The sequence below is a fragment of the Aquarana catesbeiana genome, linkage group LG13, assembly GCF_042186555.1.
Source record: "Aquarana catesbeiana isolate 2022-GZ linkage group LG13, ASM4218655v1, whole genome shotgun sequence".
In the NCBI taxonomy this organism is placed as follows: Eukaryota; Metazoa; Chordata; class Amphibia; order Anura; family Ranidae; genus Aquarana; species Aquarana catesbeiana.
The window spans coordinates 44,664,101-44,679,008 of NC_133336.1; the positions used below are offsets into that span (position 1 = coordinate 44,664,101).

The 14,908-nt window shown below is 40.4% G+C and overlaps 1 protein-coding gene across 6 annotated transcripts in view; it reads left to right on the forward strand.

Moving 5' to 3' along the window:
- LOC141117628 (cholesterol 24-hydroxylase-like) overlaps window positions 1-14,908 on the forward strand; it is a 170,596-nt gene that overhangs the window by 30,347 nt on the left and 125,341 nt on the right. For all 6 annotated transcript variants that reach the window (XM_073610571.1, XM_073610574.1, XM_073610572.1 and 3 more), the window contains 5 exons: window positions 1,137-1,275; window positions 7,969-8,079; window positions 9,507-9,663; window positions 10,428-10,490; window positions 10,792-10,864. In XM_073610571.1, the coding sequence (XP_073466672.1) occupies window positions 1,137-1,275; window positions 7,969-8,079; window positions 9,507-9,663; window positions 10,428-10,490; window positions 10,792-10,864 (543 nt within the window). The remainder of the gene's footprint in view (window positions 1-1,136; window positions 1,276-7,968; window positions 8,080-9,506; window positions 9,664-10,427; window positions 10,491-10,791; window positions 10,865-14,908) is intronic.

Here is a 14,908-nt window from a genome sequence, read left to right on the forward strand (position 1 = left end):
GGTGCCATGTTGAACTTCCAGTGACCAGTATGAGAGAGTGAGAGCGATAACACCGAATTTAACACACCTGCTCCCCATTCATACCTGAGACCTTGTAACACTAATGAGTCACATGACAACGGGGAGGGAAAATGGCTACTTGAGCCCAATTTGGACATTTTCACGTATGGGTGTACTTTTGTTGCCAGCGGTTTAGTCATTAATGGCTGTGTGTTGTTATTTTGAGGGGACAGCAAATTTACACTGTTATACAAGCTGTACACTCACTACTTTACATTGTAGCAAAGTGTCATTTCTTCAGTGTTGTCACATGAAAAGATAGAATAAAATATTTACAAAAATTTGAGGGGTGTACTCACTTTTGTGAGATACTGTATACTGAGGTATACACTTGCGCCAACACAATATAAATATAAGTTAAATATTAATTGCTATGTAGCAGCTGCTGTAGCAAACAAAATAGAAAGTAATGTGTAAAGGGATCCACAGGGGTGACTCCATGTGAAGAAACAGCGCTAGCTACTCTGGTAAATCAAACTAATTATAAAGTGAACAGTGCATGATGAATGCATATGATCTAAAATTGATTAAATAAATGATGTGGTTTGGCAAAACCATAGACTCCAAACAGTGATATAAATAAAAAAATATTATGACATCTACTAAAAAAAAGTTGTTTCAGGTATGCAAAATCATCCTAGTAATGATGAACCAAGATGAATGATGTTGAGTTCTGATGACGTCATTTCTATGACGAAACACGTCAAGTTGATAAGCACAGTGTGCTACGCTGATCCCCAGGTGGAACACACGCCAAATCATTACTAGGATGATTTTTCACACCTGAAAAGACTTTTTTATTGATATTAATCAATTTTAGATTATATGCAGTCATCATGCACTGTTCACTTTATAATTAGTTTGATTTACCAGAGTAGCTAGCGCTTTTGGTAAGGTATTTTATCAATGTATTTACAGAGAAACCATTTTTTAAGTTTATATTCTACACAAATTAGCTATAAAAGGGTAGCATCGCTCTGCACTGTTGTAATGGAAGTATACAAGGAGACATATTTTGGTGTCTTGGTCACTGTACGTTAACCTACATAATCAGTGCCTCTGTTACCTGTATGTAGATACCTGACTGGATTGATGGCCCCTTTCAATGAGAAAGCTGAAGACTTGATGCAGAGACTGTCAGAAATGGCTGACGGGAAAACTGAGGTTGGAATGCTTAACATGTTCTGCAGAGTCACTCTGGATGTCATTTCAAAGGTACTTAGAAAGAACAGATTTAGTTTTTCTGTTACTAATAGCGTTGCCCAAAAACTAGCAAATGGGCTCTTCCAATCTGAACACCCCATAACTGGACTTTGATTAGATTTGTCCCAGCATCTAAAATATCCAGACATTCGTCATTTGAGCAGAGCGCCCAGATCACATATAGGACAACGGATGCAGCCCTAGTGCAGGCATTGCTCACAATGGGCAAAACAGATGGAAATCAGGCTGTCTCTTGGGTAGCAAAGCCTATGCACATACAGTGGGGCAAAAAAGTATTTAGTCAGCCACCAATTGTGCAAGTTCTCCCACTTAAAAAGATGAGAGAGGCCTATAATTGTCATCATAGGTATACCTCAACTATGAGAGACAAAATGTGGAAACAAATCCAGACAATCACATTGTCTGATTTTTGAAAGAATTTATTTGCAAATTATGGTGGAAAATAAATATTTGGTCACCTACAAACAAGCAAGAATACTGGCTCTCACAGACCTGTATCTTCTTCTTTAAGAGGCTCCTCTGTCCTCCACTCATTACCTGTATTAATGGCACCTGTTTGAACTTGTTATCAGTATAAAAGACACCTGTCCACAACCTCAAACGGTCACACTCCAAACTCCACTATGGTGAAGACCAAAGAGCTGTCGAAGGACACCAGAAACAAAATTGTAGACCTGCACCAGGCTGAGAAGACTGAATCTGCAATAGGCAAGCAGCTTGGTGTGAAGAAATCAACTGTGGGAGCAATAATTAGAAAATGGAAGACATACAAGACCACTGATAATCTCCCTCGATCTGGGGCTCCACACAAGATCTCACCCTGTGGGGTCAAAATGATCACAAGAACAGTGAGCAAAAATCCCAGAACCACACGGGGGGACTTAGTGAATGACCTGCAGAGAGCTGGGACCAACGTAACAAAGGCTACCATCAGTAACACACTACGCCGCAGGGACTCAGATCCTGCAGTGCCAGACGTGTCCCCCTGCTTAAGCCAGTACATGTCCGGGTCCGTCTGAGGTTTGCTAGAGAGCATTTGGATGATCCAGAAGAGGATTGGGAGAATGTCATATGGTCAGATGAAACCAAAGTAGAACTGTTTGGTAGAAACACAACTCGTCGTCTTTGGAGGAGAGAGAATGCTGAGTTGCTACCAAAGAACACCATACCTACAGTGAAGCATGGGGGTGGCAACATCATGCTTTTGTGGCTGTTTTTCTGCAAAAGGAACAGGACGACTGATCCATGTACATGAAAGAATAAATGGGGCCATGTATCATGAGATTTTGAGTGCAAACCTCCACCCATCAGCAAGGGCATTGAAGATGAAACGTGGCTGGGTCTTTCAGCATAAAAATGATCCCAAAGACACCACCCAGGCAACAAAGGAGTGGCTTCGTAAGAAGCATTTCAAGGTCCTGGAGTGGCCTAGCCAGTCTCCAGATCTCAACCCCATAGAAAACCTTTGAAAGGAGTTGAAAGTCCGTGTTGCCCGGCGACAGCCCCAAAACTTCACTGCTCTAGAGGAGATCTGCATGGAGGAATGGGCCAACATACCAGCAACAGTGTGTGACAACCTTGTGAAGACTTACAGAAAATGTTTGTTATATATCCTTTGTTGGCAATGACAGAGGTCAAAGTATTGAGATGAACTTTTGATATTGACAAAATACTTATTTTCCACTATAATTTGCAAATAAATTCTTTCCAAATCAGACAATGTGATTGCCTGGATTTGTTTCCACATTTTTTCTCATAGTTGAGGTATACCTATGATGACAATTACAGGCCTCTCTCATCTTTTTAAGTGGGAGAACTTGCACAATTGGTGGCTGACTAAATACTTTTTTGCCCCACTGTATATGCAAAGGTCGAAGACAGATTTAGCACTGGAGAAGAGATTACATTTCACTCCATACAGATACACAATTAAGAAGTGGTCAATGGCAGGTTTTATTTTGGAGAGCAGCAGAGAAGGAATTTACAAAAAATGAAAACCATCATCTTGCACCAGGAACGACGCTTGGCTGACAGCGCTCACACGTTTACTGGTGAAAAGGAGGCAAATAGCTAAGAGACCGCACAAAAGATTTTGGAACAATGTACAATAAACAACAACAAACAAAGGGGCTAAGGAGCTGGCAGCCCTGTAACTAGACAAAGGAAACCAACAGTCTGGGGGGGGTGCAGCTGTACGCAAGGAGGAGGGACTCCACCTCTTTAAAAAAAAATTTGGATGGGGAGGAGTGAGAAAGTGCGACCACTCTGGTGTAATAGGTTCCAAAGAATTTATTTCAAACTATTTAATATGTATAAAAGAAGAAAAGAGAGTATGGGTGATGAGAAACAGAAATAGGCACCACATTCCTAGGGATATTGGATTTTAAAGGTACAAAAAGTGGTACTTTAAAGGTGCCAATTAACTAGACAGTTTGTTTAAAAAATTATGAACTTTAATAAATAACAATAATCTTTAAAATGACAGAGTAGTCAAATACATACATTTCATACACCATTGCAGCCACTTGTGCTCAATATGTTTCACTCAAGAGAGCTTCCTCGGTAGACTTATAGTCTAGGTCTATGGTCTATGTTTAGGTATTTTCATGCTTATTTCTCCCATAGACATGGATGGATAGTCATGGCCAAAAATATTGGCACCTGTGCATTTTTGTCAGATAATTTACCATTTGACTCAAAAAATTGTTGCTATTACAAATGTTTAGGCATTGTTCAGGCATGTTTATTTCTTTTGTTTGTATTGGTCTGACACAAAAAAGTGGAGAAACAAAAAGCCAAATCTGACACATTCCAAACAAAACTCCAAAAATGGACCGGACAAAATTATTGGCACTGTCTCCAAATTGTAAGAAATAATTGCATTCCAAGTTTGTGATGCTCCTTTAATTTGTACTTAATCTCACCTATATAAATTACCAGGTGCTGACAATATAGAAATCAAACCGTCAACCAGTTAAAATGATGAAAAATTGACTCAGCATTTCTGTTGTGTGTCTCTGTGTGCCACATGGAGCATGGAGAAGAGGATTGAGGATTGTCTGAGGATTTGAGAACAAAAATTGTGGAAAAGCATGGGCATTGTCAAGCTTTCAAGTCCATCTCTAGAGATCTTAATGTTCCTGTGTCCACTATGCGCAACATTGTGCGGAAGTTTACAGCCCATGGCACTGTAGCTAATCTCCCTGGACGTGGACAAAGGAGAAAAATGAATCAAAGATTGCAACAAAGCATTATTCAAATGGTGGATAAAGAACCTCGATCAACTTCCAGACAAATTCAAGCTGACCTTCAAGCACAGGGTACAACTGTGTCAGCTCGCATTATATGTCGCCATCTGAATGAAAAGGGAGGCTATGGTAGGAGACCCAGGAGGACCCCTTTACTGACACAGAAACATAAAAAAGCAAGATTGGAGTTTGCCAAAACTTACTTGAGGAAGCCAAAATTCTTTTGGGAGAATGTTCTGTAAACAAAAAAAACAAAATTACAGCTTTTTGGTAAAGCCCATCATTCTACTGTTTTCAGAAAAAGAAATGAGGCCTTTAACCACTTGGCATCCGCGCTATGGCCGAATGACGGCCACAGCGCGGACCTGAATTCCCGGGAGGCCGTCATATGACAGCCTACCCTGTGCGCGCGCCGAGCGCGCTGTGATCACCGGGTCACTGAGACTCGGGTGATCACCGATCTAAGGAAGGGGCCGGTCCCGGCCCCTTAACATGTGATCAGCTGTCAGCCAATGACAGCTGATCACATGATGTAAACAAAAGATCAGTAATCGTTTTTTTTTTCTACTTGCACTGACAGCGTGAGTAGAAAAAAAAGCCGATCACCGGCTCAGATGTGAGGGACATCGGTCCCGAAATGGAAGGGGCACATCTGCCTCATCAGTGCCACCTAATAGTGCCACCTATCAGTGCCCACAGTGCCACCTATCAGTGCCCACAGTGCCACCTATAAGTGCCCACAGTGCCACCTATCAGTGCCCACAAGTGCCACCTATCAATGCCCACCAGTAGTGCCAATCAGTGCCACCTAGCAGTGCTGCCTATCAGTGTAACTGATCAGTGCCCATCACTGCCGCCTCATCAGCGTACATCAATGAAGGAGAAAAATTACCTGTTTTAAATTTTTTATAACAAAATATAAAAAATACATTTTTTTTTTTTTTTTTTCAGTTCAGTTTTTTACATTTTTTTAACAAAAAGTAAAAACTGCAGAGGTGATTAAATACCACCAAAAGAAAGCTCTATTTGTTGTGAAAAAATGATAAAAATTTCATATGGGTACAGTGTTGTATGACCGCGCAATTGTCATTCAAAGTGCGTCAGCGCTGAAAGCTGAAAATTGGTCTGGATAGGAGGGGGGTTTAAGTGCCCAGTAAGCAAGTGGTTAAAGAAAAAAATACAGTCCCTACCGTCAAACATGGTGGCGGTTCACTGATGTTTTGGGGTTGCTTCAGGCACTGGATGTCTTGACTGTGTGCATATCATTATAAAAAATGTAGACTACCAAAGAAAGCACCCAGAAATGGTTTAAGAAAAAGCGCTGGAGAGTACGTAACTGGCCAGCAATAAGTCCAGATCAAAGTCTCATAGAGCACCTGTGGAGAGATCTCTAAACAGCAGTTGGAAAAAGGAACCCTTCCAGTCTGAGAGACCTGGAGCAGAAAAGTGATCCAAAATTCCAGTAAAGAGGTGTAAAACTCATTGATGGTTACAGGAAGCGACTGATTTCAGTTATTTTTTCCAAGGGGTGTGCTACAAAAAATAAAATGACTGTGCCAATAATTTTTTTCAGTCCATTTTTGGAGTTTTACGTGGAATGCGTCAGATTTGGATTTTTGTTTCTCCACCTTTTTGAGTCATACCAATACAAACAAAAGAAATAAGCATGAGAATGCCTAAACATTTGTAATTGCAACAATTTTCTGAGCGAAGTGGTGCATTATCTGACAGAAATGCAGGGGTGCTAATATTTCTTGGCCATGACTGTATATGTGGAAGCTACTCCGTCTCACCAAGACCACTCAGTGAAATATGGAGCTTCAGTCTTCAAGCATGTATAGCAATTGATAAATTGGTATGCCTGAAGGTAGCCCATTCCTCCTTAACCCCTGAAAAACAAAGGGAAAGAAAGGAGCAAAACCCCATAGTGCAGTATATTAAGCACAAAAAATTATTAAATGGATAAAATTGCACTCACAAAAATGGCATGTGCTAGGCATAACAGTGAGTGATGACGTGTGTAAACCAGACCCTGCCTTGGCCACTGGCAAGTGTATGAGAGCGCACTTGTGAAGGAATAAAGCCGCTATCACTGAAGGAACACGGTCACCGATGCACAACCACAGAAGTGGACACCTCCCGGCGTAGCACCTTCCAAGCTTCAAGCTTCTTCCTCGGTCTCAGCTAAGCCATGAGCTTTTTGGTTCTGCCATAGCCCAATTTATTTAGTTATCCTCCCTAACCCCTTACTGTCCCCTCCTGTTGACCTTTTAACTGGGTCTTAATGCAAGGACAGCCTCCTCAGTCATGTGATCACTGTGATTGGTTGTCACAGTGGTCACACGGATGGGAGTCCATCCCACAAGCTATCAATCACAGAGACCAAAAGCTGTCTGTGACAGCTCGGTCACTGTTCTGGGGGTGCCCACTGAACACATTCTCTGCTACCATGAACACATCAAATGCATGTTAACTCATCTCTTCTGGGAGGCCTATCCTGCCTTCAGCTAACAGCTGAATCTTCTACATCCCTCAATATTTTATCCCTCACAGTTACTACCTTTTGTTTCACCAGCCCCTCCCTATTAGTTTGTAAGCTCACAGGAGCAAAGTGTAAAGCACTGCCCAAAATGATATTAACAATCTTCTTGTTTGAGCTGACAACATTGCGTCTTTTCTGCACTGAAAACCTAACCAGCCCTACATGCTTGACTACAGATCATACACCTTTGCCCCTCTCTGCCTCTCGCCCCATTCTTGATTTCTTTAAGAATGGGGAGTTGCTAAGTTGCTGCCTTAAGAATCTGATTCATATTTTATGTGTAGGGAAAGGGCTCTTGGGGGATGAAGCTCTGGGCGAGAACCCAATCAGTAGATTTGGCCTCCCAATAGCTCCTTTGGTAGTGACCTGAAGGGGCATAATAAAAGTTGTTTTAGGAACATGCTGTAGTGGACGATAGGGAGGTTTGGAGTTGAATGTGGACAATGCCTGGACACACATTATAACTCATTACAATATATTAGTATTGAAACTTGATGATATTAATAAACGCACCACCTCCTAATATATGTATATCAAGAAACACCGAAAGAGCAAAAAATTGAGTTTTAAGATGCAGGAGAATTGATCAACATCAAATTATCAAAAATTAGAAAAACGTATATTACAGATAATATAAAATTACTAAAATTAATCGGGCAAGAACAGCCCTATGTTCACAATACAAAAAAATGGTTGACTCTTCACCACCTTCTGGAGCTTCTGTAGGACCTTTTTAATATAATAAAACTAAAATCAAGAAAAATACACAATAAGTTTTACAATTAATAAACATAGTTATATATGGGGACACAAAAGAGGGTCCCTATTCACACAAATTTTACATAGTTAACGACAAATATAGGTGTTATTATAACTCATTGGTTTTTTTTTTAGGTAGCTTTTGGGATGGACCTGAATTCCATTGATGATGATCAGACTCAATTTCCTCGAGCCATATCGCTGGCTATGAGAGGAATAGTCGAAATTAGAAACCCTTTTGCCAGGGTAAGAACATGATTGTCTGTCTTGCAATGTGGTCCCATAATAAACTGCTATGATCATATTACTGCTGTTCTCCTCTACAGTGTGCAGTGCAATTTTGGAATGCTCCTAGGTTATGTTTTGTTCTTAGAAGGTGCAGAATACAGAACTAAAGAGGCAGTGAGCATTGCTGCCTGAGATGCACTTTATTTTACAACACCTGGGCATCTTAAAAAACTGTAGCCCATGGATGGGAAATAAAAAAGCTAATGTAGTAGAGTGCCAATTTTACTCACTATGCTCAGATGGAGGTGCAGGCCCCTTTACCTCTTTGTACCACAACCCCCTGGCTTCCTAGACACACCCACAGAAGATAAGTTTCTCTACTTCTTTTCCTCAGCAGCTCTAAGAGGCCCACCTGATGAGGCAGAGGTAGCTTGGCAAATGATCTTCAGCCAGGTGGGAGGTCCTTCATTGTCAGAACTGGCATGCAGGAAGCCAAGCCAGAGCTCAGCAGCAAATGTCTTCTCCAAAAGACTCCCCTATAGTGGGGAGCCCCTCCCCGATGGCTGCCAGTACTACAGTTCCATTGTGTAGGTCCCTTTAAGGTTCTCTCTCCCACGCTCACTCCATGTAAGGGTAAAGACAGTAATCCTCCATAGTGCAGTAGTTAAAAGTATCATTCAGAGAGAACCTTAAAGGGACCTACACCTAGGATAGCCTGGAGACCCCTGGAAATCCTGGAACAGAGCCAAGATAGAGGCAACATCAAGCCTGATACTACAATTATAAGGCTTTATCATAGCTTTGTTAAGGTGAGAGTTCTGGGAGCACAGAGGTGGCACTAGAAGGAAAACACACCGTTTTTGCTATACTGTATATATGCACTAATACAGCACTTTAGTGGGAGAACACTACGTTTGATATATCATTGCTGGAGGAATGAATTATCATTTATTATGAACTTTATTCACCTTAATATTATTCAACAATATCTGTACTACACGTTGTTACAATTTAATATTTGTTTTGTTTTTGCTTATGTTTGGTTGAAATATCACTAAGAATATAATATATAACACAATTCATCTGCAACATTTAGTTTTGCATGGCACCAATCAAACACTATATATTGCTTTATTTTTGAGAACACAACAGGTGACGCAATGGCTAGTCATTCATTATTTGCACACTATCACTTTTTTGCTTTATTTCACACTTTGGTAGCGCAGAGGCATATTCACACTTTGCATGCTCTTTGCCATTCTAACTCAATTTAGCATTATTCGAACTTTGCACCTGTTTAGTAAACTACAGGTTACATTTACTCTGTCTGATCATTCAGCTGATTACCCCTTCTGTTACACTATTATACTGTGTAATGAACACTACTACATTTATTGTAAGAACCTTTTTATTTTATGTTTATTACAGTATGTATTTCTTTCTAGTTCTCCTTGGGAAAGCAGAAGTATATAAAAGATACTCAAGAAAGCCTCAGATTTCTCAGAAAAACTGGGAGAGAATGCATCGAGAGACGCAAAAAGGCAATTGAAGATGAAGAAGACATTCCATTGGATATACTCACACAGATCCTCAAAGGGGCAGGTATGCCAAAAAAGTTTGTACAGTACATGTCACATTTATTATAGAAGGAAAAAAAAGATCTACTCTACACAAAATAGGTCCCCCTGCTCATTCTCTACTGTCGCCAGAAGTTGTGATGTAAAACATTTAGGAGCCATACCAAGGAAAAAAACAAGAGTCTCAGTTCTCGGAAGAAGTCCTACTGGAATAGGTTTTGGAAGAGGACCACCTGCTCTTTCATTTATTGTTGCCAGGGGTTATGATGCAAAACATTTAGGGGTCATACCTAGGAAAAAAGTAGGGCAGATTCAACAATCTTGGAAGAGGTCCTCCTGGAGAGGTTTTGGAAAAGGTCCCCTATTCATTCTTTATTGTTGTCAGGGTTATAATGTAAAACATTTAGGAGGCATACCTAGAAAAAAATTAAGACAGGTTCTGCAATATTGAAATAGATTGTAATAGATTTTAGAAGAGGTCCCCCAGCTTATTCTTTACGGTTTTCAGGGGTTATGATGCAAAACATTTGGAGGCCATACCTAGGAAAAATGTAAGACAGGTTCTCCAATATTAGAAGAGGTCATCCTGGAAGAGGTTTTGGAAAAGGTCCACCTGCTTGTTTGTTCTTTACTGTTTTCAGGGGTTATGATGCAAAACATTTTTTAGAGGCTATATCTAGGAAAAAATAAGAAGGCCTATTCTCCGATCTTGTTGCTAATTACACATCTGTGGATATGCATTTTCCTTTTTTTCATGAAAGATTAATTTACTCTTTCCTCTCTTCACAGCCCAGGAGGATGAATGTGATATGGAAGATTTGATAGATAATTTTGTTACTTTCTTCCTCGCAGGTTTGTAATCATATCCATTCATGTAAAATGGTTTTAAAGAGCAGGTTGAACTGCATGTAGAATAAGACACAAGAAATACAGGCCTAGGGCAATGCAAATCAGGATAAATGTGTAGCAATATTCTATAACAACTAATCCTATTTTATCTTTCGCCCTCATTCGGTTTTTGCATGGCTGGAATTAGCAAGCTTCAGTTTTGCTCCAGTTTCTGTTTCTCTGGTCTTTGCAAATTAACTGTGCCAATTGCTAGCACTGGTGCTTGCTTATAAAAGCTCTTTAAACAGATCTGTGTCCTTTTCAGGGCAAGAAACAACTGCTAACCAGTTATCATTTACAGTGATAGAACTGGCACGAAACCCGGACATTCTAAATAGGTGAGGCACATAATATGATTTACAAACTGCTTTACCAATGTGTCATCCCTTAACAAATCAAATCATTTCTTGGGGAAAGGAGAATAATTTAAGTACATTTTTTTTTCTGATTGTACTGCATGAAGCTATATATTGTACATTTACAAAAATATCCATTTAGGTGTTGTAGGATGAAAAATCCTCTAAAGCTCCATGCACACTAGCATTTTTTTAAGCTCCTAGAAGCTAATATGAGCATTTTTTTCTGCTCCTAGAAGCTAATAGTGTCCTATGTGTCCATGCACACTATTTTATGGTAGAAGCGTTTTTCAAGCTTCTGTGTTTAGGAGCAGAAAAAAAAAGTTTTTTTGTAGCATTTTTGGGAGCAATTTCCCAGCAGAAAAAATGCTAAATGCTCCTAAACAGCTTTTTTTTTTTTCTTGTAAAAACGCTCCTAAATGCTCCTAAAAGCTTCTAAAATGCTACTACAACCAAGCACAAAAAAAGTTAATATCAGCATTTTCCATCTAGCGTTTTTTTTTACCGTTGTTTGCGCTTATATAAAATGATATTGTGCATGGAGCCTAAAGCATTGTAAAATAGATATAGACAAGTGAACAGTTTTTAGGCACTATATCAGTACAATGAAAAGTAGAGCACAAATAACTGTGTTATTTGTATTTTTGTTTAATTTGTATTATATTATACACTGATTTATATATATATATATATATATATATATATATATATATATATATATATATATATATATATAAATTATATACATTATCTCACAAAAGTGAGCACAGCCCTCACATTTTTTGTAAATATTTTATTCTATCTTTTCATGTGACCGAAGAAATGACACTTTGCTACAATGTAAAGTAGTGAGTGTACAGCTTGTATAACAGTGTAGATTTCCTGTCCCCTCAAAATAACTCAACACACAGCCATTAATGTCTGGCAAGAAAAGCGAGTACACCCCTAAATGAAAATGTCCAAATTGGGCCCAATTAGCCATTTTCCCTCCCCGGTGTCATGTGACTCGTTAGCGTTAGAAGGTCTCAGGTGTGAATGGGGAGCAGGTGTTTTTAAATCTGGTGTTATCGCTCTCACTCTCTCATACTGGTCACTGGAAGTTCAACATGGCACCTTGTGGCAAAGAACTCTCTGAGGATCTGAAAAAAAAGAATTGTTGCTCTATATAAAGATGACCTAGGCTATAAGAAGATTGCCAAGACCCTGAAACTGAGCTGCAGCATGGTGGCCAAGACCATACAGCAGTTTAACAGGATAGGTTCCACTCAGAACAGACCTCGCCATGGTTGACCAAAGAAGTTGAGTGCACGTGCTCAGCGTCATATCCAGAGGTTGTCTTTGAGAAATGGAGAAATATGAGTGCTGCCAGCATTGCTGCAGCGGTTGAAGGGGTGCTGAAGACAAGCGGACTAAGGACATGGATTACTGGAACCATGTCCTGTGGTCTGATGAGACCAAGATAAAATTATTTGGTGTCAAGCGTGTGTGCCGGAAACCAGGTGAGGAGTAGACAGACAAGTGTGTCTTGCCTACAGTCAAGCATGGGGGTGGGAGTGTTATGGTCTGGGGCTGCATGAGTGCTGCCGGCACTGGGGAGATACAGTTCATTGAGGGAACCATGAATGCCAACATGTACTGTGACATACTGAAGCAGAGCATGATCCCCTCCCTTCGGAGACTGGGAAGCAGGGCAGTTTTTCAACATAATGACCCCAAACACACCTCCAAGATGACCACTGCCTTGCTAAAGAAGTTGAGGGTAAAGGTGATGGACTGGCCAAGCATGTCTCCAGACCTAAACCCTATTGAGCATCTGTGGGGCATCCTCAAACAGAAGGTGAAGGAACGCAAAGTCTCTAACATCCACCAGCTACGTGATGTCGTTATGGAGGAGTGGAAGAGGACTCCAGTGGCAAACTGTGAAGCTCTCGTGACTCCATGCCCAAGAGGGTTAAGGCAGTGCTGGAAAATAATGGTAGCCACACAAAATATTGACACTTTGGGCCCAATTTGGACATTTTCACTTAGGGGTGTACTCGCTATTTTTGCTATCGGTTTAAACATTAAACCAGAGTTGAGTTATTTTGAGGGGACAGCAAATTGACACTGTTATACAAGCTGTACACTCACTACAAGTAAAGTGTAATTTCTTCAGTGTTTTCACATGAAAAGATATAATAAAATATTTACAAAAATGTGAGGGGTGTACTCACTTTTGTGATATACTGTATATACTGATATAGTGCTTAAAAATACCGTTCTTATCAGACGCTGGTTGCTGGCGGACAACGGGGACTCTGCCACAGTTCTGAAAGCGGCACACATGGGGACCTACGAAAGCCTGCGACTGGCCCTCTACAGGGGCCCAAAATCAAGCCTACCTTTTAACTGATTCGATGAAAGTCACCATTCGGGCCTGGGAGGCCACCACTACCCTAGTGTCACCTAGTTATCTGGGAGTCACGCCTTCGGCCCCGCTGTGGATGAACCCAAATCTACCACATTTCTGCTCCCTCCCGGATCCCATGATATGGGCTTGTGGAGGCCTTATTACCTTTGATCAACTAAAGGCAAGACATAATCTACTCCATCTTCTTTCGCTATCTGCAGCTGCGCCACGCTTTTTAGGCGCAGTTCAGTGGCCGAAGAGTTAAGTTTCTTCCCTCAGCACTAGAGACCCTCTTAAAGGAGGAGGACCTGGCCAAACCCTTGTCAACAGTTTACAAATCCTTATTTAACAAAACACCTCAGGGGGTATCTAGATGTAGAGAGCGGTGGGAGAAGGAAATTCCAGACATTGAATGAGGGAGGACTGGGAGGCTATGTGGGATCACCCTTTTAAATATTTGGTTTCCGCTAGGGACCGTCTAATACAGTTCAAATTCCTGCACCGCATTTATTTCACCCCAGCCAGGCTGTCCCGTATCTATCCATCCTCTAGCAGTCAATGCTGGAGGTCAAAGTATTTTAGTTCTCAACGGTTGGGCCCTGCGTGGCCAGTGTCGGGTTGGGTATGTTGCCTACCTGGCTAAGTGTTGTAAGTTGTTTTGTTCTGTATTGTACTGTAAGAAAACTCAATAAAAAGAATAAAAAAAAAAAAAAATACCATTCTTTTTGGTAGTTGAGTTGTCTAGTGTATACGGGGTCCCTTTTTGCTTAGCAGGTAGTATATATTAAACAACAAACTCAAGGTTACCACAAAGATAGGTATCTATATGTGCCCCTAAACATCAAACTTCATGTAAAAATAAAACACAAACAAAAAACTATTCATGATACCAATTAGAATGGTATTAATTCTCATGCTCAAAAACTATGAATGTCCATGAAAAATCATTCAATGTGCCCTAAATAGTGTGCTTGAAGCCTATTAAACATGCTCCACACGATTCATGCAGGCAAAAGTGCTCTCCAAAGGGTGTTCTTCAGTGATATTACTCCATCTACCTTATACACTGAGACTCACCAGATTTCTAGATCCAGTTTAAGTGGGTCTATATGTGCTTGTGTTGGTTCCCGGATCCGGATATTTGGATATCCACCTCTCTTATGGTCATTTTCTCTGTCTTTACAACTCAGTGATGGAAAACCAAACACAGGATCATTGTGCAACCAGTTTATTAAAAGAGGTATAGCTCTAACAGAGGTAAAAAAAAATCCACTTACATGCTACAGTGCCTCAGTCTTGGAGGTTTTTGGAGGGATTACACTGCTGGAATCTGCTGGGTGCCAACTGAGGCACTGTAGCATGTGAAGTGAGTAACAGTGGAATCACTGAAGAGCACCATTTGGAGAACACGTTTAATAGGCTTCAAGCGTACTATTAAGGGAACAATGAATGAATTATTTTTTCATGGACATTCATAGTTTTTGAGCATGAGAATTAGTATAATTGGTATCATAACACGTTTTTTGTTTGTTCTTTTTTTTTATGTGAAGTTTGAGGTCTAGGGGGACATATTGATACCTAGTGCTCATTCATTGTGGTAACCTTGTAGTCTAACATCTAAGTGCATTTTAGAACAA